This window comes from Lolium perenne, chromosome 4 (assembly GCF_019359855.2).
Source record: "Lolium perenne isolate Kyuss_39 chromosome 4, Kyuss_2.0, whole genome shotgun sequence".
Lineage (NCBI taxonomy): Eukaryota > Viridiplantae > Streptophyta > Magnoliopsida > Poales > Poaceae > Lolium > Lolium perenne.
Genome location: NC_067247.2, coordinates 375397465 through 375422889, shown reverse-complemented (window position 1 = coordinate 375422889; position 25425 = coordinate 375397465). Strand labels below are relative to the sequence as shown.

At 48.5% G+C, this 25425-nt stretch overlaps 2 protein-coding genes across 3 annotated transcripts; one reads left to right on the top strand and one right to left on the bottom strand.

Annotated features, from left to right (window-relative positions):
• Positions 1–458: 458 nt before the first annotated feature.
• On the bottom strand, positions 459–1396 carry LOC139830323 (uncharacterized). Its single transcript, XM_071818332.1, has 2 exons — positions 710–1396; positions 459–617 (listed from the first exon to the last, which is right to left on the bottom strand). Exons 1-2 carry the CDS (start codon positions 1394–1396, stop codon positions 459–461), a joined length of 846 nt encoding a protein of 281 aa, XP_071674433.1.
• Positions 1397–2315: 919 nt separating this feature from the next.
• LOC127325700 (uncharacterized) lies at positions 2316–15846 on the top strand. 2 transcript variants are annotated; one of them, XM_051352512.2, is made up of 9 exons: positions 2316–2501; positions 2638–2696; positions 3491–3594; positions 4738–4801; positions 6200–6465; positions 7407–7523; positions 8270–8318; positions 14614–15242; positions 15357–15846. In XM_051352512.2, the coding sequence occupies exons 3-8, from the start codon at positions 3505–3507 to the stop codon at positions 15213–15215; spliced, it is 1188 nt and encodes a 395-aa protein (XP_051208472.1). In that variant the 5' UTR covers positions 2316–2501; positions 2638–2696; positions 3491–3504; the 3' UTR covers positions 15216–15242; positions 15357–15846. The 2 variants fall into 2 exon arrangements, with proteins under 2 accessions (XP_051208472.1, XP_071675597.1); XM_071819496.1 differs by having other exon boundaries at positions 15352–15846.
• The last annotated feature ends 9579 nt before the right edge of the window (positions 15847–25425 follow it).

The window sequence follows — 25425 nt, the reverse complement described above, 5'->3', positions numbered from 1 at the left end:
CGCAGCGGTGCAAGCACACTTGAGCGTCCAGAACGAGTCATGGGACGAAATTGGCCTGTTGTTTGGTAGGTCGGGCTGCATCGACTGGGCCAAAAAGGACTTTCTGTTTGTTTGCCTGCAGCCAAGCCTAAATCTCGATGGAGATGTTATTAGGCTTGTTTGGTACCATCCATGCATGCCTAAGGTTACCTCTTTTCTACGACGGGTAGCCTTACCATGCTCTCACCTCCCATCACATATAAAGCACAGTTCATGATAGTTGCAAACTTATGAAGCATCATAGGGGGTTCACGCCCTAGCTAGTACGAATGGTAGTTCATAACACGATGCTCCCTAGCTACTACGAATTGCAGTTTATCATAACAGGGTCGTTCAACATACGGGGATCGGAAAGGGGTTAGAGAAACATGGGGTCATAGGGGTTCTTCTTCTTCACGTTTTCACTTCTTCACTTCTTCTCAGATGGTGGTGTTGCCTCTGGCTTCCCACATTGCGGTTGCCCACTCTTGCCTCTTCACCTTCCAGGCATCATTGTCGCCTGCGTCCACGCCATGACCGGTCTCTACTTCATCAAAAGTGACAACCTCTTCGAAGAACTCATCCTCACCCCAACCTAGCTAGGATCCAGTTGTGAAGAATGCAGCAAGCAAGGACCAGCTTTACCTGAGTGTCAAGCGTGTGGAACGGTTTCTGGTCAAGGACCTTGAACCTGTTTCTTCAATGCAGCAAAGGCCCTCTCAATGGTGACTCTAAGGCCTGAGTGTCTGAACAACTCTCTCGCATTTAGAGGTCGGTGCTTCACAGAGAACTCGTTGAGGTGGTACCTTGTTTTCCTGAAGGGAGGTAGAATTCCAGGTCGGCATGCAACATCTCCAAGGTAGAACTTACCGTCAAGGATTTGCAACCCATCAGGTCTTGACAAGCTATCGGTCAGGATGCTTGCATCATGAGCTGAACCCTCCGACCCAACAATCACGTAGGTGAACCTCATATCGAAATCCACAGCTGCTAGCACGTTTTGACTGGTGTAGTGCTTCCTCCCGCGGAATGCTGCATGCATTGACCTCGGTACCTTTACAGTGACATGAGTACCATCAATAGCCCCAATGCAATCATGTAAAATAATTAGCACACAGTCATGTTTCTGACAGTACCACAAATCTGATAGGTAGAAGAAACATGATTTTGTACTCATCCTGAAATAGGGGAACCACCTGTAGCTGTTCTGGATCTTGGTTGGTGTGTTCATTGATGCTGGCTTGATCATTTCACCTCTGAGCTCCCCAATTGCGTACAACACCTGATGGAAGTACCGAGAGATAGTCTCCGTGGATCGCCTGAATGTGTTATGGATGACTCTGAACCTCTGGTTATCACCGACGACATGAAGAATCATTGCGACTTGTTCTTCGACAGTGGTGTGGATTCTATCAGCAACAGTCCTCTACCCCTGAACGTTTTCACAAGTGCATAGAAAGGGGATCTTCTCATCCGTAGCATCTGGATAGCCTCTACGTCATTGCAATTGTAGATGTTGTTTAGGTTGGCAATCCTCTCCTGATCTCATTGGAACATAGGACCGTAAGTCACACGAGAAAAAGTAGCATGCCTAACTGCTCTCTTGTGCACAATCAGGATCCAGGCTTGTATGCAAATGATGAGTGTTGCGACGTGATGCACAAGCTGGAGCTGGTCGGTCTAATCAAACAAGATTTATGCATTACGAACGATCTTATCGAACCCAACTAGTTCTACCAACATGAATCTAACACTACAGTAGAGCATAGGAGTTTTCCCTTACCTCCGTTATGGTGGACGAATGACACGCCCGAAAGCCGCCGCAGATGTGCGCAGGCTCCGCCGCGGCTGGAGAAGAGGACCCTGGTTCGGCGCCGGAGACCGAAGGGAGATGCGCGCTGCCAGATCTGGGTCGCTGCCGATGGTGCGAAATTTGGGGAAGGGAAAATTTGGGAGGGGACTAATGGAGAGGGTAACCGAAGAGGGAGGTTACCCCTACCTTTGCCGCGCAACGCTGCTGGGATTTCAGCTTCTCCCGCCATGCCGAGGCGAAGCTCCCACGCGAACGGCGTTATTGATTTTCGTCTCGCTAGGGCCTAGCCCTAGAGAAACTGTCAAACCAGGCGTTCCTCCGGAACCTGTCCTACATATGCTTTAAAACCCATGTTATGGAAGAAGGCGAGTGAGCCTAGGAACCAAACGGCCCAAAAATGCTGGGCGATGCGAGACAGGCGCCCAGGCTACCAAACGGGGCCTAACACGCGGGCGTTACCGAGCAGTTTCCAGAGACTGGGGTTTATTTTTTCAAGGAGGAGGTGGCGCGGGGTGGCCGGAGGAAGGGTAGGAGGTCAGCTCAGAGCACGTGGGGCTCTGGCCGGAGGAGGCGCACCTGAAGAACTCGGCGACAGAATCGAATCGGCGGAAGACACCACGCGCCGGCCGTGCGGCCGCAAAAGCCCCCGGCATTGTCCCCTTCCGGCGAGGTAAACCACTGCGCAATACGGGGAATAAGATCTTCTCTAACCCTATCTTTCTTTTCGTCCCCGCTCCGCTGTTTGAACAATGTTTCGTGCTGAGTAGTTCTCGTGTCAATCCATTTTTCTTTGTGCACGGTCTCAGGTTCGTCGGAGATACCTAGGCTTGGGGCGAGTCGGGAACGGCAAGAGATTCAGACCCAGGTAAGTCCAGCCGTAGTCATTGCCACACCAAATTCTTCCACACCGTCGGCATTGGTGTTTTTAATGGTTTCGTGGTGAGGTTTGTGCGGTGCTCTATGTACGATTCAGTGCTTACTGTGAGTTATAGTCGAGGGCAACGAAGATTAGATTTGTTCTCCTTGATGCATTGCTAAGCACATACATCCAGAAATGTTGATACATCTTCAGTTATGCAATCTAACACACAGGGTGACTGGGGAGGGCAGGATACTTAGGAAAGTGGTGCTTGCCCCCCTTGCTGTTGTTGCATATATCACATATCATTTCAGAACATGTGTACTGTAAGGGAAAGCGTAAAATCCTGGCGAAACGAAGTTCCAGCAGACGGTCCTGTTATCGTACATGTAGGGGGTGGCCTCGGTTGATTATGGTTGTTTCAAAGAACATTTCACTGAAATGCATCTGCTCAAAGATTAGTGCAAAATCCTGGTAAAAAGACGTTAACTTGGCAGCCGTATGATCCAATGCCATTTTGGAATTTACCTAGTAAAGCTCGTCTTTCACTCATTTGCCGTCTGAGCCATCTCCACTGAACCAGTAGGCAAACTGGCAATGTTTTTCAAGATCGAATTTCCTAATCCCGAGCTTACTTTGCTCTCTTTTGCTAATTAAGCCTCAGGTTACCTCTCATGATAGAACTATTCTATTATGTTGTCTAGTGTTGATATTTGATGTATGCATTTTACTTGACTTACTTGAGCATGTGGTTATACAAGATCTTCCTGAGTTGTTGACACAACCTTTTCCTTTTGTAGTTGGGTGACTCAGAATGGGCCTAACAATTCCATTTAAAGTTGGAGATGCTGTAGAGTTAAGATCCTTCGAAGCTGGTTACAGGGGTGCATGGTTCCGTTGCAAGGTTGAACTAGTAATCTCTTTAACTGTTGCGTCCTCATATACATAAACACATCTCTCTGTTGTTAGCATTGATGCTTCTTGGGTTATACCCCATCTGTTCTTTTATACATGAAAATATTTATTTACTTTTTGTGGTCACTATAACAAGTCCTCCAGAATGAATAATTTAATTCTATAGCTTCAATTCAGTGCTCCAATTCATCGAAAATAGTGTGACCAAAGACTACTGATTCATCTTGACATTCTCATATTATGTTCTGTTTGCTAATTTGCACTATATCATAAAGGTTTTTCCAGCCAAGTTCGAGTTTCAACCCCAACGCCAAAACCTTCTATTTGACACCCTCCAATTGTTTAAATCTCCCACTATGCCTGTAATAGCTCAATCTCAAAAGCTGGAGTTGCCTGTACTTCTCTTGGAATGATTTCTTTTCTCTCTTGCTTCCATGGCGTAGCTCGTCAAACCTGACAATGGTAGGAGTGCCAGGTAGTATACCATCCTTGGTAGGACTAGAGGGACACTCATATAGGAGAAGGTCCATCTTTTCATGTTATATACTGGCCATATGTATACCAACACGCGTGGCACTTGTACTTGTAGTGCTTGACGAAGTGTGGTCCATGGTGGCCACCGTAGATCAGATTATTTCTAAATAATTACATGTCTCATGTGTTTGTTCGTACCTTGATGACTAACAAATGACCACCAAACGTGAGGATGACACCCTAGGGCAGGATTTGTAAGGTTTCACGGGATTACTTCTGGCATAATCTCCACCATAGAGAAGGCACATCCCGTGGGGGTGTTGGCGTAGACATTTAGCAGCTGATATTTTGTTTAGGATAACCACCTCTTGGAGTCTTGGTGGTTTGGTCCAGTTGGGGGTGCATGATTCTAGCCAAGGGTTAGAATGCTGGTGCTGAGATTTGTACTATTGTGGGCTCCTTTTTAGTTTTCATCAGTAAAAAAAGGTATAAAGCGTGCATTTGAAAATAAATTTACTCTTGAGTGATAGCCTGGTAATCTTATTTTGTGAAAATCCATCTCATGCTTTCCAACTTATATATTCACATTTTTTTGGATAAAGGTATTTTTTGCATAATGAGATGGGCTATTACTAAATCGTTTCAATTTACTTTCCAGATCACCGGTACCAGGAAGGGTCACACGGAGTATCAGTTGGAGTATATGGACTTTCCAGATGAAGGTAAGTAGGAATAGTTCTATCCCATGTCTTCCATATATATTATTTTCATATGGAGAACCGATAGTATATATTTTTATTTGTATTTGTATTTGTATAATTGTATTTGTTATCTTCTGTGCTAGCTTTGTCTGGGTGTTTGTGTATAGTTCCCTGGCTCAGTTTTTTGAAGAGAAGTATAATGCGGATTATTACAGTGAAGGCTATCTTGAACTGACAGTGAACTTAATTTTTTTAGTTTGTAGCTGAGCTCTCTTTCACCTCCTGGATACGTTTCCTTGCAGCTTATGCTTAGCCAAGGTTCATTTTTCGTAGCTTGACCGATGAACCAGGCTTGAATTTTGCAGCATTTAAGCTATAAACTGGTCTATGGTCTGTCCTACTTAAATTTCAAAGGAGCTCCAGCGAACCCAGCCCACAGCGCACAGGAGACACCCCTAATTTGCTAGGTTACCGGAATCAGTCAGGCCATTCAGAGAAGGATTTAAATTCCTGAAACAAGTGACCAAATTGTTGAATTTGGTGCAAACTATTATAGAAACCATGAGACGCAACGTTGTCTTAAGTGGGCAAAAATAAACAGAAGTGACTTCTGTTCTGTGTGCGCATGTGCCACACTGTTGTTTCATATGATATGCTATCTTTAACATATGGGAAAGGTACTACATATGGCATAGCTGCTTCTTTGCAGTTTCAGTTTACACTTTTGCTAGATATTGTTTACGTTCTCAAATTTCTGCACTAACATATTGAAAACACAAGCTTCATTAACCTCATGATTTTTGTCGGATTTAGTACAGCTAAAGTTTAATGCTAACTATCAAACTATCAACATGTGAAACTTTGGATGGATGTTAGTACCAAAAGCAAACATAGGGATACCACTGTAAAGCTGTGCCAACCAACCTGTAAACAGCACATAACCTGAGACTGTCAAAACTAATTTTGTTACTTTTGTATTGGAAAATGCTTTTGGTACATGAGCACCAGTGCTCCTGATTCTATAAAAAATAAACACAATATTTTTGAGACTCCAAATATTCTGAAATTAAATACGTGCATACATATACACATTACAAACATACAGTAGAAATTTCGGGGCAAAATATGCCATATTTTAAGCTATACAAAAAAGACAAATTTCTGACAAAAAACTAAGACTTTCTATCCCCATATACATCCACGAATTTGTCTTTTTTCTGTAGCTCAAAATACAGCGTAATCTCTAACGAAACTTTCGCACCAGTATTTATGACATGTGTATGTATTCATGGAATAAAATTTATGATTTTTCAAACACAAAATATACATTTTTAAAAAACCAGGAGCACTGGTGCTCTGGTGCACCAAATCTCCTCTCCTTTTGTATACGTCTAAATGATTCCTTTTATGTACTAACAGGAAGGAGCTGGGAGAGACTATACGAAATTCCCCCAAAATACTGTCGGAAAGCAGGCCAGAAAGCAGGTCAGAATAGGGAGCTCATGCTTCGACCTCCTTATCCTCGGTGGTGTGGGGATAATTATATTCCTGAGTATGGCCAGAAGATGGATGTTGTAGCAGTTGTTATCAATCCTTGGAAAGTAGGTGACTTGGTTGACTGGTGGCACAATAGTTGTTTCTGGACTGGGAAAATTATTGAGTTACTGGGCGTTGACAAAGTTAAGGTAAGTATTTAGTATGGTTAATGGAAAATGGCGATTGCCTGCTCTTCATGAAAGCAAATAGTTATCCACTGTTATTTAAACTCGTCTTAACTATTTTTTGTTCGAAAGGTTAGCAAATAAGCATCATTATGTTATTTGTATTCAAATTTCACTTCGAAGAGATTCTAAAATATTTTACCTAGTGTCATGTTATTGTTCAAATGGTGATATACTCGGGTATTCTTTTGCCGCGTCCTGAAAATCATGCGAAGTTGTTAGGAGCGTGAATGAATATTGTTTTTTATTTGAGTAAAATGATTGCTGAAGTTATTATGCTTGTTTATATGCAAGTCATTGTTTCAAGCTGTCTTTGGTATATTTGCACAAAGATTGCACTAGCTATTGATGTGTCATGACCATGCACGTTGCACGGTGATAATGCAAATCTGAGAAAGATGAGAAGTTGCAACTTCTCAAACATTTAGTAATCATAAATTCATAATCCAAGGTCGCAAACATATCTTAAAGGAAAACTCTCATTCGTAACACCGGGAGAGGAACTAAGAATCACATCTGTCAATAAATATGCCACTTGTGTTTGTTCCTGCGTCCCACTTACCAGTGTTATAGCCTGGTAAGACTAGGTACCAAAATTTTCTGGTTCTATAAACGAAAAATAAAGTGAGGCAAACTTCAGCCAAAGTATGAGGGGTATGGCATCCGAAAGAAGTTCATGCCTTCTTTTCTAGCAAACAATTTGACTCTCTCGGTGCAAACATGGTTTATTGTTGTGTCCATAATGTAACCTTTTTCTTTGCCTTTTTTTTGTTAGTGATAACAAACTTGTTTCCTTTTTCTATCCGCCATTGCGTATTTTACAGCACAGATGTTTGTTGCTATGTTTGGGCGATTACATTTAATATGCGCTATATTATATATTTTTACTTGGTCCTTGTCTTCAGATAGCTTGTACTGAAATACCGCTAGGTGAAGGTGGATGTTATGAAGCCGATGTTGATGACCTGAGGCCAGCGCTTGATTGGTCCCTCGAAAAAGGGTGGAGCGCTCCTCTTTCAAAGGTAACTGCATAATAATTCAGTGTCTGATGAAATATCCTAAGCATTGGAACACGTTCATTTTTCACAACAGGCAGGCCAACATTACCAGCTTGTTCGACACTATCTAGGCCGAGGCCAGATAGCGGGCATTAGTAGGGCCAATTGGATTGGCGGCACTTCTCTCTGTGCCTCCTAGCATGTAGGGTGTTGCTTTGTAACTATGTGGTTTTGGCCTGTCGGGGCCTTCTGTACAAGATCTTTCTATCAATGCATCAAGACACAAGACTTCTGCTTTTTCTCGAAGGAAAAAAGTGGCAACACAAGACTTTTGCACTATATCATGGAGCTGGTTACTTGCTTCCAAACTTCAGTTTCAAGAAGATATTTTCCTTATCGTGTGAAATTCACTAACTGATCAATCTGAAATAAAAAGCGAAAAGCAGAGACAATCTTGAAAATTTCCGAGCATGATCTTATCACTACCTTTCTATTCATGTTTTACAAGCTGATCCAACAATCGTGATATTCTGTTAATCAAAAAATAATTTGACCTAAGATCCTGACACTGAAAACCTTGATTATTTGTGTGTAGATATGCCTTACCAATTATTAATTTCTCTAAGGTGGAAATAATATAAACAAAGAAATGTGCTTTTCATGGTAGGAGAATTTAGTATCAATTAATTATATAACTTCATTAATTTATTTAATTAGATAGATTTTCGTTCCACTATATTCTGGAACTAACAGTTATTTTATTGTGCCAGGAAAATGGTGAAAGCTGGTATACTGCTCGTTTGGTCACAGAGAACCCAGGTATTTACTAAGTTGCTGATTTCTATAAACTATATGGTTTTCATACAGCTCTTCAATTGTGATAGCGTAGTCTGTCATATTTTGAAGCATACCACCCAGCACCAGGAAAGTAATCAGAATCTTAGCTGATTCTGCTCCATTTGGCCAGTTGGTCCCTCATCTAAACGTTTGGTTGTGGTGCTAGGATTGTTGCGCTTATGCGTTATAAACACAATCAACTTCTCAGCTATGCATGAAAAAATCAGGTTATGACTGAGGGTTTTATCTCGAATATGTAGACATTTTATTAGCTGTTCTGTTGGTTTGACCTGTGTTGACAATACTGGAGGACTCCATTCTGATAACATTCATCGGTCATTTTGATTTTTGAGTATCTGGATAGGTAGCTTTGTGATGTGGGAGATGTCGAATCAAACCCATTCCTTGTAAGTAGGGTGCTGCGCTGGCCATTTTAGTGGCCTGTGTTTGAGTGTTTTTCTCGTTGTACAAAACTCTCTTTAACTTCTCGCTCTAACAGAATGAGCAGGGGCAGAGCTAAGCTGTCTCTTGTCCTTGTGAATAGGGATGTTCCTGAATGAAGCATATCCTCAGGAGTTGATAACTCTAACCCCCTTTCCATCAACGGGAGTCAGCAAATGATGGGACTAGTGTTACCTCCTTGTTTCCAATGACTCTTCCTCATCTCCTGAGCGTAGTGCTCTTCGCCAAAAAATGACTCCTTTCTATTCTTACCTGTCCGTCTTCATCAGAGTCCTCATCTGCAGCAGCTCCCCAGTCTTATCTACTAGCAATCCCTCGATCAGCAGTGCAGTCTGACATTTACTGGCAAGCCTTGTCAATGAAAATCCTTAACCCATCGAGACATTCACTAAATCTTTTTCCTGGAAATAACTGTTGAAACATCATCCCTTAAAACACTTCACAATGGTCAACGCAAGTTTACTATAATTTCAAGCACACATACCTTGTCATGCTGAATGTAGACATTTCCTCAGAACAACCACTATAATGCAGCTTCTTGCCAGTGCTGCAAAACTCTTGTCCAAAGTAAAATCTTAATTGGCAGATTTAGGATTTGATCTCCGGTTTCACAGGAATAGGATCAAGGGTCGAACCAGATAGGCGTACATGCTGCCCGTTGACATGCGCGCGTTTGAGCGGCACGGTTTCGCCTATGTCGACCTGGACGCCACCTCGCCTGGTCCGATCGTCCAGTCTGCTCTGTTCATGCAGATCCCGCATGGTATGGAGGCAGAAACTGGAACAAGCGCCCATGGAGCCACACTCGTTGTGTTTCGCACGCGAGTTCGCCGCCAACGGGAGCCCATTCCAGGCGGAAGAGCACAATGTCTACCTCGAGTGCCATGAGGACGCGCCCAACCGTCTCCGCTTCAACCACGGTGGCTACGTTGTGCTCTCCCTCGTTGCGTTCCCGTTTGAGCACTGGAACCGTCCGCACATCCGTGTGTCCCACGTCATCATGGCGAACCCGATGGAGGTTGCCGAGCTCTGCATGACCGGTCGGGAGTTCATCTCCGTGGTGACCGTCGCCAAGTACGAGTACTTCGCTTGCATCCCGCAGGACCTGAATGTCAAGAACGCGGATGGTGTCTTCACGGTCATCCCTGTCCGCCGCCTGCGCCGTTGGCCGCTGGCTAACGGCCCTTTCCCACCTCCACCACCCCCTCCTGGTGGCCCAGGCGGCCACGACGGGCCCAACGGCCATCGGTGACCATAGCGGTGGCCCCGTCGATGGTCCTAGCGGCCCTCGCGGCCCTCCCTACGCCTATGCACCGCGTAGCGCGGCATACACGATGCTTGCCCTGCTCTTCCCCCGCGGCGAGGGCACCAATGGTGGTGGTGGTGGGCGCCAAGCTCCAGCCGTCAGCGATGACGTCTTCCTCGATATTCCTCCGGCCTTGGTGCTGACGGGGTCCCCTTCGCTGCCATCAACACAGGCGGGTTCACCGGTGCCCCCGATATCAGGATCGCGGCCTGTGATGTCTACTTCCACCTCGTCGTGCGTGGTGACGAGGGCGAGGCCTACTTCCGCGTTCCATGGCCTGCTCTGACGCGCCAGGTCCTCGCGGGCTGGCCCATGTCAACGTCGTCTCTGGTGCGGTGGGCTCCATCAAGGGCGTCTCCAAGTCCGTCTCGGTGCACGTCCTGGCTGACGCCGTCGTGTCCGACGCTCTGGCCTCGTTCGCGCCTGCGTCTGCTCCAATGGAGCATGTCGCTACCGCTGCCTCCCCACCGGCTGCAGCGGCCCTGCCTGCTGACGGCGTGCCGGTCCCTGCCCCCACAGAGCAACGCTGCAAACGTGCACGCACTTGTCTGCCTGTGCGCGCCAGCGCGCGTATGAGGGGCAAGGCGCCCGCCCTCTGCAAGTCGGTTATTGACATGGCGGTAGAGCTCAAAGCGGCCAAGATGGGCACTCGCAGTGTGCCCCCGGTGGTTCTGCCGCCCTTCACCTGCCTGGAGATCAAGTCGATGTCTGCTGCTTGCCAGCTCCTGCTGGACGGCGCAGTTCTTCAGCTCGACGCAGCGATGATGGTGCCCGATGGTGGCCATGAGTGAGCAACCTACATGCTGCGGTTCAGCGATGGCCGCCCCTTTTTGTCGTGGTGTTGCTACCGCTGCTTGCTGCATGCTGCAGCTTGCCGTTGCGTGTACCGCCAGGGATCCCTGTCCCCTACCTAGCGTGAGTGAGTGCTGCGTTTTGCTGTGAGTGTGGTAGAATCTGCAGCTGTCTGGGTTGTGTGTGTTGTTCCTTTGTGTAAATCTAGAGCTAAGGCAGCCTGTTGCCCTCCCTGTTTCGTATGAATAGGAATAGAGTGTGTAAAAAGCTGTTCGTTGGTTCCTGGAACACTCGCGGCCTGAACGACTCAGGCAAATGCACGGACGTCAAACGCAACCTCTCCGCTCACGCCCTCTCCATCATTTGCCTGCAAGAGACAAAGCTTACTGACGTCTCGCCATCCAAAGCCTCTTCCTTCTTGCCGCTGGGATTCAGGAACCTTGCGTCCAAGGCCTCCGTTGGAGCCTTCGGTGGCCTGATCACTGCATGGCGTGAAGACCTGGTCGGCCACGTCTGCGACATGGAGCTGCGCTTCACCCTAACCACGTTCCTGGAATTCACCTTGGATGGATCGCGGTTCGCGGTTTCGAATGTGTATGCCCCCTGCGACTCCACCCTGCGTGGAGAGTTCCTCGATGAGTTGCGCTCTCTCGCGTCTCTCTGCACCCTTCCTTGGCTCCTCGTGGGTGACTTCAACATGACCCGCTCTGCATCGGAAAAGAACAACCACCACTTCGACGCCGCAACCCCTGAGGCGATCAACGATGTCATCGATGAGCTGGTGCCCCAAGAACTGCCGCTCCTCGATCGCCAGTTCACTTGGACGAAGAACGGGGAGGTTCCCACTCTTGTGCGTCTCGACCGTGCATTCATCAATCCCCAGTGGAGCGAGGCGTTGTTCAATTCAACGCAGCGTTCGCTCGTCCGCAACACCTCCGATCACCTGCCGCTGTTGGTGGAGGCCACTTCCTGTGCTCCCGCCTCCCAGATTTTTCGGTTCGAAAAATTCTGGGTCGTCTCCCCGGACTATCGAGCCTTGGTGGAGGATGTTTGGGCCAGGCCATCGAATCAGATTGACGGTACGGCCCATCGGCTTTCGCGTAAGCTGAAATGGGTCCGCGCAGAGTTGAAGAAATGGGTTAGGTCTAGGCTCAGGCCCGGTGTGGTTATTTCGAACTGCAGGGAGGTTATTTCCCTCCTGGACCTGGTGGAGGAATTTCGCGCACTCTCGTGTTAAATCCCTCCTTCATTCCCTCGTCAAGATGCAGCTATCTTCGGAGTACAAAAGCTCGATGCTTACTGGAAAATAGTGGTACACATATCGGCTGTGCAAGCTTGGGGATGAGAACACCTCATTCTTCCACGCGAATGCCTCTGCGTGCTTGCGGCGGAACCAAATAAAGGTCCTCCATCCGATGGTCATCCCGTGATGAATCATGCTGATAAGGAGCGGGTACTACATGCCTTCTACTTGGCGCTTCTTGGGACAACGTCGCCCGTTGTTTGGGATCCTAACCTCGCTGCGCTACTGCCCCTGATTGCTGGGTTGTCCGCTCTCGAGCTTCCTTTTTCTGAGGAGGAACTGAAGAAAGCCCTCTGGTCGATGCGCTCCGACAGCAGCCCTGGTCTCGACGGCTTTGGTCCCGCGTTCTTCAAGGCCTTCTGGCCAGTGGTGAAGGGCGACCTTATGAGCTTTGTTACGGAATTCCACAGCGGTGGCGCCCACCTTTCTGGCGTCAACCAGGCTTTTATTGCGCTCCTCCCCAAGACCGCGGAGGTAGTCACTGCGGATGGTTTCAGCCCCATCTCCCTTCAGAATTGCGTCATGAAGATCATCACCCGCATCCTTACGACGCGACTCCAGCAGTTCATCGAGCAGCTTGTCGCCTTTGAGCAGTCTTGCTTCATTGCTAGACGCTGCATTGTTGACAACTTCTTGTACGCTGCAGAGCTCGCGCAGTGCTGTTGCCTCCGTGAAGCCCCTACCATTCCCCTCAATCAGGACTTTAAGAAGGCGTTCGACTCCGTGAACTGGTGCTCCCTCGACGCTATCCTTGAGGCTTGCGGCTTCGGCTCGTTGTTCCGCACTTGGATTCGCGGGCTCTTGACCTCGGGGAAGGCTGCCGTTCTTCTCAACGGTGTCCCGGGGAGGTGGATGGAGTGCAAGAATGGCCTGCGCCAGGGTGACCCGCTATCACCCTACCTCTACCTGATCGTGGCCGGGCTCTTGCGACAGCTGGTCACTGCTTGCTCCACCCCATCGTCGACGACCTCCCCTGCCCCGTGATCCAGTATGCAAACAACACTCTGATCCTTGTGCGAGCGACTCGGTCGGAGGTGGACACCTTCCCCGCCGCGACCGGGCTAACTATCAACTACCACAAGAGCACGTTTGTGCCCATCTGTGTGCCCGCCAATGATGTTGCTTCTCTTGCGGCGATTCTAGGGTGCTCCATCTCGACGTTCCCCAGACATACCTAAGCTTGCCGCTGTCAGACAGCAAGCTACCCGCCAACGCGCTAGACTTCCTCGCTGAGAAAATTGCGGCGCATATCCCTAGTTGGCGGCTACCCACTCTTGACCCTGGCAGCAGGCTGACACTCACCACCGCTGTGCTCTCTGCGCTGCCGTCGTTTGCCACGTCTGCGCTGCCCGTCCCTAAGGGCACGCTCGTTCGGATGGACAAACCTCGTTGCTCCATGTTCTGCTGCCACCTGCTCCGGTGGAGATTGCTTGGTGTCATGGGAAACTGCTTGCCGGCTCCGTTCCGAGGGTGGCTTGGGCCTGATTGATCTTGGGACGCAAAACACATGTCTGCTGCTCAAGAATGTCTATTGACTACTCATGGGTGAGGAAAATCCATGGACTGTGTGGATCTGACAATGATACTTGTGGGGGAGCCGCATCCCACGACACCTCTTTGGAGAAGCTTCGTAGATCTCATACCTCATCACCTCTGTGCGAGTGGGGGATGGTAGCACAACCTCCTTCTAGATGGATAACTGGACCTCTGTGGGCCCACTTCATGCCGCTCTCCCCTCTGCGTTCTCCCACGCGTTCTCCCACGCGTTCTCCCACTGCCTGGATGCGGATGCGATGGTTGCCGCTGGTACGCGTGTGGGTGCCGCCGGCCTTGCCCGGTGCGATCGCGTTTCTCCCGCCGCCGCGGCGGACTTCGCCATGCTTGAAGACGCCCTCGCCCGCCACCGTCCCACGCCTGTGCTGTGCCGGACAGACGTGCGCTCGTTGGGGGCGCACCCACAGGTTTAGAGACAAGCGATGCGTACCGCCTCCTTCACAGCACGGACCGCGGCCCCTCTCCACGAACTGAACTGGGACACTTTTGTGCCGGTCCAGATCAAGGTCTTCATATGGATCCCGAGGCATCGTAGGACGCGCACCAGGGCGCGCTTGTGCCCTCTGGCCATCTTACATTCGTCGGATTGCCCCTTCTGCCCCGGTGCTGCCTTTTTAAAGAAAACCAGCCTGGACCGGTTTGAGAACAGTTTCGTGAAGACGGAGGTTTCACCGGTTTACTGAACCCCAGTGGCGGACCCTGCTTCATTGATACCTCCCTCAAATAGGTTTTCATGTGCTGCATTTCTTAGAATTAAATCTACTTTGTGTTTTCCTTTGAATTGTTCATCTAGAGTTACATTAAATTAGAGCAACTGTCTTTGCAGCACACCATAATATTTGTTTACTATTGGTATACAGATACAGGAAGTAGCAGCTTAGATGAGGACATCGAGCAATCTTATGGTTGCATCAAGGAAGTACAGAAGTGCTTGAATGGATCATTTGACACAGGGATGCAGGAATTACGGAAGTGCTTGAATGGATCATCTGTTACCACGAAGGAAGCGATGGACCGAGATGTAAAACATCTAGCCAATACATATGTCAGGCGCTCCATGAAAAGTCAAAGGCGCAGTGAGGAGGAGCAGCAAAAATGCAGAAATGAAGAGCTTGATACGTCTCTAGAGGCCAGATATCCAATAGCGCAACTTGCACCCGATGAAACCGATGAACACTGCATGAACAGCCAAGCAGATTGCCCGACGTCTACAATGGCCAATTCTGGACAGTCTTCTTACTTCCTTACCAATGGCCAATCAGGTCTCGCCAGTTTTAAAAAGCTCAAGACCTCAACTGAGCATGCATCAGTTCAGCCTCCATCTCCTGACACTGTTTGTGAGGCTTTGATGGATGTGGAGAAAGTAGCACACCAAATCAGAAGGGCCGAGGATCTCCTGCACTCTATTGACGATGCTCCATCAAGCAGAGCGCTTGCGCCTTCTTGGAGGTTCAGTCGGTAAAGCATAACTGGAGTCATATTTGTAAAGGTAACAATCTTGTCTTGTCTTGATCAAGATTTCCTTTCGCTAGACGTGAGGTTCTCTATAGCAAGCATATAATTTTTGTTTTGTTTTGTCATGACATGTTTGTCTTTAGTGCAGTTCCTATGAAGTCATTGCACAGACGACAGACTGATCTGTTATCCTGACTCACCCGATCCTGTTCATGCTGGGAATGATACCAAACTACCCGTGTGGATAAGTGAACTTTTGGCAGCAAGTAATGTTGGCAGCAGTTTGATCACTGATCCTAGATAGCTCGTTGTATCATTTTGTTTGTAATGCTATGGCATGCGACCGTAATATGATTTAGCAACTGCCAAGCATTAGCTAGTCATGTATTTCCTCTGTTCCAAAATAAGTGTCACAGTTTTATCTAGATACGGTCTAGACAAAGCTGCAGCACTTATTTTAGAATGGAGGTAGTATTATGCAGGGCTGCCGTCCAAGAATTGTCATCTTCCATGCGTGATCATTAGGGTATGATACTAGAGATAGTCTACTTACTGGTTGCAATTGTAAGCTAGTCTCAACAAGTGTTCTGTTACCAGTGAATGCAATGTTCTTGGTTTGAGAATGGAGTTGATCTCAACCTGTGCAATCTTCTCTATGAGAGACATTCTTATTTTCTGTGATGTCCAAATGGCTGCCTTTGGTCTTGAGCTTTTCAAACCCTATTGTTTACAATTTGGTCCATGGGAAGGCGTGCCAGATGTTTTGTTTATCGTTCTTTGCTCAGTACAGACTTTGTGTATGGGATCATAACGGTGACACGATGCGGATAATATAGATGCAGAGTTGCAGGTCTACGGAAAGATTGACGGAAACTAGCAGGTTTGATCAATGGATGTTTTGATCTGTTTTGCTATGTGTGGTGTAGCATGGTGCTAAGCTACTAACCTGTATATCTCTATAATTTTGATGTGGCACTTCTTCTCCCGGTGGTGCCTATGAATACATCGCGCAGAAGGACTGATCCTGATTCTTCTTATCCTGTTCGTGCTGAGACTGAGAGTGATACCAGGCTACTGTATCTATGGATTGCAGTGAAGCTAACCGCTCGCGACGAGTATTACTGGTAGCAGTCGCATCATCGATCATACGTAGTAGATAGCTCGTGGTGTCATTTAGCCGGTATTAGTAGCTCACGCGCTTATGACCGTATAATCTGCTGTAGCAAAAACTGTTGAACATTAGTAGTCTGTCATCCAAGAAATACCATATTACATGCATGATCAGGGTAAGACACTAGATACTAGATACTGTTTAGTTAGAGCATCTCTAGCAGAGCCCGTAAACGTGCCAAAACCGAAAAATAACCGTCAATTTAGGGGTTCAGGTTGAAAAATGGTGCCGATCAGTTACCGTAAAAGGCCAAAACCGAAAAACTTTTTTCGGACCGAGACCAAAAACCCAAATCGGCCTGTATTTGTAGGGGTCGATCAAGCGAACCGACCGCTCGATCCATATCTAGGGGGCGCTGAAATTTTAGTTGACGCAAGTGCTCGCTCTCTCCGTCCCCGCGCCGCCACCACACTCCGCCGCCGCACTGCCCGCTTCGCCCGAGCCTCGCATCCCGGATACTTATAGGTCGCCCCGCACGTACCCCGCCGTTGTTCCTCGCCCAACTCCGGGTGCCGCCCCCGCCGCCGCGCCGTCCGAATCGAGGATGAGCTCCAACGACGACTTCGTCGATGTCGATCTGTCGGATTCGTCGAGCTCGGATGATTCCTACCTCGACGAGCTTCTGCAGGACAACGAGATGGAGGCCACGATGCTCCTCCTCTCCGTCAAGGAGCTGGAGGACCGCGCGAAGCTGCTGAATCGGATGCGCGGGTCGGTGCTGGGCCGAAACCACATCCACCGATATCGCCTGCTCGGCCACGAGTAGCTGATGGAGGACTACTTCGCCGAGATACCTACCTATCCGCCCCATCTCTTCCGTAGGAGGTATCACATGCGGTGTAGTTTGTTCATCAGAATAATTAAGGCATGCGAAGCCAATTCGAATTACTTCAAGCAACATAGAAATGCCGCCGGCGTGATGGGTTTCAGCGTGTTCCAAAAAATCTCTGCTGCCATGAGGGTCATTGCGTATGGCATCCCTGCGGATTACATCGATGAGTATGTTCGAATTGGCGAAGATACTACATCGGAGTCGGTGCGCAGGTTTGCTCGCATGATTATCAAGTTGTTTGGGCCAACCTAGCTCCGAGCTCCCAATGAGGATGACACCAAATGATTGATGGAGATAAATGAGAAAAGAGGTTGGCCTGACATGCTTTGTAGTCTTGATTGTATGCATTGGACATGGAAGAATTGTCTAAAGGCATTACATGAACAGTACTGTGGCAAGAGCAAAGATGCAACCATTGTATTTGAGGCCGTTGCATCACAAGATTTGTGGATTTTGCATTGTTTTTTGGTCCACCGGGAACACTCAATGACATCAACGTGCTGCAAAGATCCCTTTTGTTTGCCAAATTAGCAAATGGGGAAGCACCTACTTGCAACTACAAGGTCATGAACAATGAGTACACAATGGGATATTACCTAGCCGATGGCATCTATCCGAATTGGGCAACTTTTGTTAAGTCTATCAAGGATCCCCAAGATAGAATAGAAGCTGAATTTGCCAAAGCTCAAGAAGCAGCTCACAAGAACATTGAAAGAACTTTCAGTGTTTTGCAAGCTAGGTTTGCCATTGTTCGTGGCCCAGCCCAATTTTGGGACAAAAACACCGTTGTCAATATCATGACATGTTGTGTGATTCTTCACAACATGATCACCGAGGATGAAAGAGAATTGAGCTTGCCCTGATTCTATGACAACGTTGGTACCCGAGTGGAACCCCAACGCAATCCGGATCACATTGAAGTTTTCCTTGAAACTCATCGGCAGATTGAGAATGCCAGTATCCATGCCCAGCTCGTTTATGATCTGAAGATGCACCACTGGCAGCGACATGGCCGTCGCCTTTGATCCTACCATTTCATTCATTTATTTGTCACATGTATCATTGTTGAGATATTTGTTCATTTGTCCAATTTTCCGAGAATTGTTGTAATTTAGTTGAGACATTTTTCATTTGTTCAATTTTCCCAAAACTGTTGTAATAATTTGGTACAGACTATTGTTTATGTGTTGTAATAATTTGGATGATTATTTGATTAATTATAATCCATTGTTGTATGTCCTGCATTTGAATTCTATGAAATACCCTGCCTGTATGAAAAACAGAATTGGTTTACGGGCTCTGTTCTGCACCAGCGTTTTACGACACATAAAGACGAATTTGGTGAACTGAACTACATTTTTTCAGTTCACGTTTTTACGGGCTCTGCTAGAGATGCTCTTACTGACTGCAACAACGTCAGTTCATCTCAAGAGTCCTATTACCGTGATTCGTTTGAGAATGGAGTTTATCTCAACCTTAACGTAAGAGCATCTCCAACGGGACGACGAAACGAACCGCGTGGTCAAAAAATTCGTCTGGGAGCCAATGGTCCAACGCATAGTGACTGTGCCGTTTGCGGAGACGCAAATGCGGCGCATATTTGCGTCTGGATGCATCTCTGCGGACGCTGCGCGATTACACCGAGTGTTCGCGCGCTTTTCCCAGGGCCCGCTTCGCAGCGACCTATTTCGAGCGCATCGCTTCCGCGGCTGTCGCTTCTGCAGTCATCGCTTCGGTGTCTCTGCAAGAGGCTTCGTTATCAATGGCATCGTCTCCCGCGCGTGTCCGTCCTTTAAAATGCGACGGGCATTGTCCCTGCCATTGCCCACACCACCAACATGTCCGCTCACCACCGCGTGCCGCCGCATCCACCATGGGAAAGAAAAAGCAAAACTCCAAGGCGTCTGGCAGCGGCACCAAGAAAGACGCGCGGGCGAAAAGGGTGTTGCTCCCCGTCGATATGGCGCGGGTGTTGCACGCCAACTAGGTGGTGTGCGATCGCTGGAGCGACGTGCACCTTCCTGGTGGCGGCCGGCGGCTCAGCTATTGTCGGGTGCCTGTCCCGCAGGTGCCTCGTCGCGAGCCGGAGAGGAGCACCAAGATTCGGAATAGGCGGGTTACCTACCGCCGGACCTCCGCGACGATCCAAACTTCGCCATTAGCTCAAATCAGTGGCACAACTGGCGCCATACCGAGGAGGATCCGAGGAGGAAGGCGGGCTTCCTCGGTGACCAAGATTTCCCGTTCGCGCACCCGCCGCCGCCTCATCGTCGAACACGGCACCTGCCGACGCCTCCACAGGACAACGACAACGAGGATGAGGACGACAATGAAACGCTGGCCTACCAGAACGAGGAGGCGAAGGACGACAGCTACGACTTCATCGCCTACGTCTTCCATGACTGCCGGACGGCCATGAAGGAGGGCCGGAAGTTTGACTTCCCGCCGACCATGACCGACGAGGGTATTGAGAGGCTCGGCCTCCTCGTCTCGCAGGTGGACCGAGCGGTGCAGCTGCCGCTGCTCCGGTACGCCACCCAATTCATCCAGTTCATGCCACCTGGCCTCACAGAGGAACAACCCTACAACAGGTATCGCTGCCGCCGCCTCCTGTACCTCCGCCGTTCAACCCGTGGGCTCCTCCACCTCCACCACCGACGGCACCGATGTGTGTTCCGCTGGTTGCCAACTGGCCGTGATAGGTACCGGACTTCATCGTGCTCGATGATGACAATGAGGATTAGGCTAGGGCTTTTAGTTTTTATACTGTATTTTATATTTTCTTTTTATCACTATGTAAATTATAATTAAACAATGTGAACCCAAAAAATTGCATCGTGCACCTAGGGGGCAGCTCTGTTTGAATGGACGTGTGGTCAGTTTCGACCATTTCGACCAACGTAAACAAATATATACGGATAGGGGACTGCTGAGCGTCCCCCAGGGGATTAGAATTCTAATCCCCCGGGTGGACAGCCCTTGGATGAGCTCGATTGGACCGCCTAGATCGTGACACGTGTCACAGTATACCTTAGTCCCACTTTTGCTACCATAATGTACCAAAGTAGCAAAAAACGGTTCGTTTGTAGCAAAATCAATCCAATTGTAGCAAAACACGATTCACCCAAAATACACACAGATCTCGTCGGAGACTCGCCGGAGACCTCGCCGGAGACGATGTAGCAGACATGTTGTACTATTGTAGCAAAACAATTACGGTATTGTAGCAAAACCTATCTCAACGGAGACCTCGCAAAAAAACTCGCTGGAGATGTCACCCAGGAACTCGCCGGAGTCGTCGCCGGAAACCTCACCGGAGACATGGTAGCAAAAAATATATGCTAAAGTAGCAAAAAAACACACAAATTGTAGCACCTTTTTTTTGCTATTGTAGCAAAACCGACCTCACCGGAGAACTTATAGCAGAAATACAGAACAAGTGTAGCAACGATATATAGAACAAAAGTAGCAAATCCGACTTCGCCGGAGAAGTTCGCCAGAAACATCGGAGCTACAATATTATACCAATTGTAGCGGCGCGGCCGGCCGTGTGTAGCAGCGCAGGCCGGCGACCTTTTGTAGCGGCGCGGCCGGCCGTGTGTAGCAGCGACGACGAACTTGTGTAGCGGCGCGGCCGACCGTGTGTAGCAGCATCGGCGACCTTTTGTAGCGGCACAGCGAGCCGTGTGTAGCAGTGCCGATGACCTTTTGTAGCATCCTAGCACCACCATCCTCCATCGTAGCACGAGATGCGCCACCCCTCGAAGCAAGTGTCGGTTTGCAGGCCGCGTCCCCCTTGGTGAGGATTGGGGGGAGCTGCAGGCGACGACGCTGTGGAGGGGAGGGGACGGATCGGCCGCAACGCGCCGACGAGGAATACGGTGGCGCCGACACGTTGGTGGATTCGGCAACGAGGCTGCGTCGACGACGGCCTGCAGCAGGCTCCTTCTCCGAGCCAAGTGCCACCACCTCCGTGCATCAGCGCCCTTTTCCCCGCGCGCGGTCATCTTCTCGGCTCCGCAGGGAGGCGCGATAGTGGTGCTCCGCGGGAGGAGGCGCAGCACCGGCGGAAGCGCGTGACGACTGTGCTCCGCGGGGTGCGCGCGGCAGCGGCGGAAGCTTGCCGGCGCATGGCGGCGGCAGATATGCAAGCGGGGCGGCGCGAGAAGGCGGAGCTGCAGCGCGGGCGGCGCGAGGAGGCAGAGCTGCGGCTCGGGCCGGCGCTCCGGCAAAGGACGCGCTCCGGCTTCGAGCGCCTCCGCGAGGCACCAGCGGCGAGCAAGGAGCGGAGGACGCACGGCGGATTCCGGCCAGACGAGAGAGGAGCGCCGGCGTCGAGCGAGATAGGAGCAGCAGCAGGCCACTTACCCCGGCGGCGGAGGAGCACCCATGGGGGATTGGGGGCAGCTCGGCAGTTCTACGGGAGACGGCAGAGCGGATGGGGACGATGCAAAGGGATAAGGTTGGGGTGGGGCCTACCACGATCGAACAGTTCAACGCGTCGTGGGCGAGGCGCATCGAACAGCTGCGCATCCGGGGGATCAGAGCGCTGTTCCCCCGGGGGAAGAGCAGCGTTTCCCATACGGATAATTTATGCGTCCATTTTTGGGTCGCCTATGATCCTAATATATGTTCTTGGTGAGAGATCTGTGCGTGTGAGCACGCGCACGCAAAGGGCCGCCCTCCGTATCTGGACCTATGCAAACCCCGTTAACGCATTCCGGCCTATCAACTCAGCCTAGAGCTACGGGCCACTTTTCCAGGCCCGATTCGTTCTTTTTCTTCCTTGAATCAAAACTGTCTGCTCTGTTTCTCCTCATTCATCAACACTGTTTCTTGAGTTTATAATTGCTAGTTTCCCCAAGGCTTCCAGGGAACAAAAAAAGAAGCACCCCCAGCTGCAATATATTATCTTATCCTCTATGGCCTTGCTGGTCCAAATCACTTGATAAAAACTAGTCGATCAGTACCCAAGACAGAGATCACCTAAGCCGACTTGGACGCTAGCCTGATCAGCAAACAGATAATTGACTCGAGACTCTGTAGCTACTATCATCTGGTGGAGAGGCATGCGGTGAAGCAACCATGTTGGCTACATTTCGTCATCGCCCTAGCAGAAAATCCATCGGACTTATCCCGGTCGAGCTATGTGTGAGCCCTGTCACATATGGCTGTAGAGTGGAGACTCCACCACCAGCTTATCAACATCACATGCATTTTCCACCCGGCTGAAGCGGTAGTAGACACTCCCCCGAACTGACCTTTCTTTTTATGGTTGTTATATTGTGATCCAAATTTCAAGAAGAGGCTAATTTCTGACGAGCGGAGCGAGGCCCGCGCCGGTAGGCTTGGGCCACCGAGGTCCAGCAGGTGCACCTGGGGGGAGCGGGGGGCGAAGCCCCCCGCGGTACGGATCGTTGCCACTGTCTATATATATTTCCTGTAAGCCGCCGCTAGGGTTTCGTCGCATTATTGTATACCCACGGCGTTTGTAAACACCACCGAAATAGTGAAGTTTTGCTGGCTAGCGCCCGTGGTTTTTCCCTTGTGTGTTGCAAGGGTTTTCCACGTTAAAATCTCGTGTCCCCTGCAGTGTTTTACTTTTCGTTCTTCGTTTATTGTGCATTTCGATTATAACAAGTGGTATCTGAGCCCGTGTTCTTTGGATCTAGGGTTTGCGAGATGTCGTCACTGAAGTTCGATCTACCGCAGTTGGACTACACCACGAGATTTGCTTTGTGGCAAGTGAAGATGAGGGCGATTCTTGCCCAATCTTCATATCTGGATGAAGCGATCGATGCTTTCGGCGAGAAAGCGAAGGATACATGGACCAATGCGGAGAAGCGGAAAGACCGTAAGGCTTTATCGTTGATTCAACTCCATCTGTCCAATAATATTCTGCATGAAGTGCTGCAGGAGAAAACCACCGCCGAGTTATGGGTCAAACTAGAGGAGATCTGTTTGTCCAAGGATCTCATGGGCAGATTGCACGTGAAGATGAAGCTGTTCTCGCATAAGCTGCAAGAGGGAGGTTCGGTAATGAATCACCTATCTTCCTGGAAAGAGATTGATTCTGATTTGCAGTCTATAGAAGTTAAGTATGAGGATGAGGATTTAGGTCTTCTTCTTTTATGCTCGCTGCCTAATTCTTTCAGTAATTTTCGTGACACCATATTATTGAGCCGCGACAAACTAACGCTCGCGGAAGTTTATGATGCTCTCCAACAAAAGGAGAAAATGAAATCTATGGTGCAGGCTGAAAGTTCGTCCTCCAAGGCGGAGGCATTAGAGGTCCGTGGCAGGCCTGAGCAGCGAGATAACTACTACCACAACAACAGAGATAAGAGCAAGGGCGACAGAGGTCGCTCAAAGTCCAAAGAACGTGACAAGTTCTGCAGGTATTGTAAGAAATCTAACCACAATATTGATGATTGTTGGAAGCTGCAGAACAAGGAGAAAAGGAACGGAACTTACCAACCGAAAAATAATGATGGTAATGGTAAGGTTGCCGTTGTCACCGGTAAGGGTGAGGCTGTTTGTTATTCTTTGGTAATGATGGTAGTGATAGTTCTGATGGAGATTGCTTAGCTGTCTTGGCTGCATGTGTTTCACGTGATGATGAATGGATTCTTGATACTGCATGTTCGTTTCATATTTGCTGTAACAAAGATTGGTTCAGTTCTTATGAGTCCGTGCAGAGTGGAGATTTTGTGCGTGTGGGGAATGACAACCAGTGCAGCATTATTGGCATTGGTTCTGTTCAGATCAAGACCCATGATGGGATGACACGCACGTTGACAGGAGTGAAACACATACCCTCCATGGCGAGGAATTTGATCTCTTTGAGTACCCTTGATTGTGACGGGTACAAGTACAAAGGTGGGAACAAACTTTTGAAGGTATCATCAGGTTCTCTCATTATTATGATTGGTGATATGAATTCTGCAAAATTATATGTCCTTAGAGGTAGCACTTTGCACAGTATTCTTGCTGCTTTGTCAGTTCTGATGAATCTAGTAAGACTAACCTTTGGCATAAGCGTCTTGGACATATGAGTGAGCTTGGCATGGCAGAATTGGCAAAGAGAGAGCTAATTGATGGCTGCGATTTAGGTAAGCTTGAGTTCTATGAGCACTGCATCTTTGGTAAGCATAAAAGAGTAAAATTTAATGCTTCCGTTCATACAACCAAAGGCATTTTAGATTATGTACACGCTGATGTTTGGGGTCCGTTCCGTAGAACTTCTAATGGTGGTGCTAATCACATGCTTACTATTATTGATGATTACTCAAGGAAAGTGTGGCCATATTTCCTGAAACATAAATCTGATGTTATTAATGCTTTTAAGAAGTGGAAAGTTATGGTAGAAACCCAAACTGAAAAGAAGGTTAAGATACTCCGTACTGACAATGGTATGGAATTTTGTTCAAATGAATTTGATGAGTTTTGCAGCAATGATGGGATGGCAAGACATCATACCATTCCGTACACCCCTCAACAGAATGGCGTGGCTGAACGCATGAACAGGACCATTATTTCGAGGGCTCGCTGCATGTTGTCTAATGCAAAGATGCATAGAAGTTTTTGGGCTGAAGCAGCCTCCACCGCATGTTATCTCATCAACAGGTCACCTTCTGTTCCACTTGATAAGAAAACTCCAATTGAGGTATGGTCCGGATTACTTTGCCGATTATTCAGATTTGAGAGTTTTTGGTTGCACTGCTTACGCTCATGTTGATAATGGAAAGTTGGAGCCAAGGGCTGTTAAGTGCATCTTCCTTGGTTATGGTTCAGGAGTTAAGGCATATAGATTATGGAATCCTGAAACTAAGAAAATTGTGTTGAGCAGGAATGTCGTTTTTAATGAGGCGGTTATATTTAATGATAGTCCGTCTACTGATATTTCTGATGCCATTGATTCTCCTGATGTTTCTGATGGTGAGCAGCACAGAATTGGCGTGCAGGTGGAGCATGGCGTGCAGGTGGAGCACGCAAAGGAGAATGGAAATGTGGTTCCTGAAACCAACAATGATGATAATGATGTTCCACCTTCACCACTTTTTGTTCAGCGACAAGGACGGTCTATTGCTGCTGACCGCCCTAAGAGAAATATTGTACCTCCTACCCGATTAATTCAAGAATGTGATATTGTTGATTATGCTTTGAGTTGTGCTGAACAGGTGGAGCATGATATTGAACCAGCTACATATACTG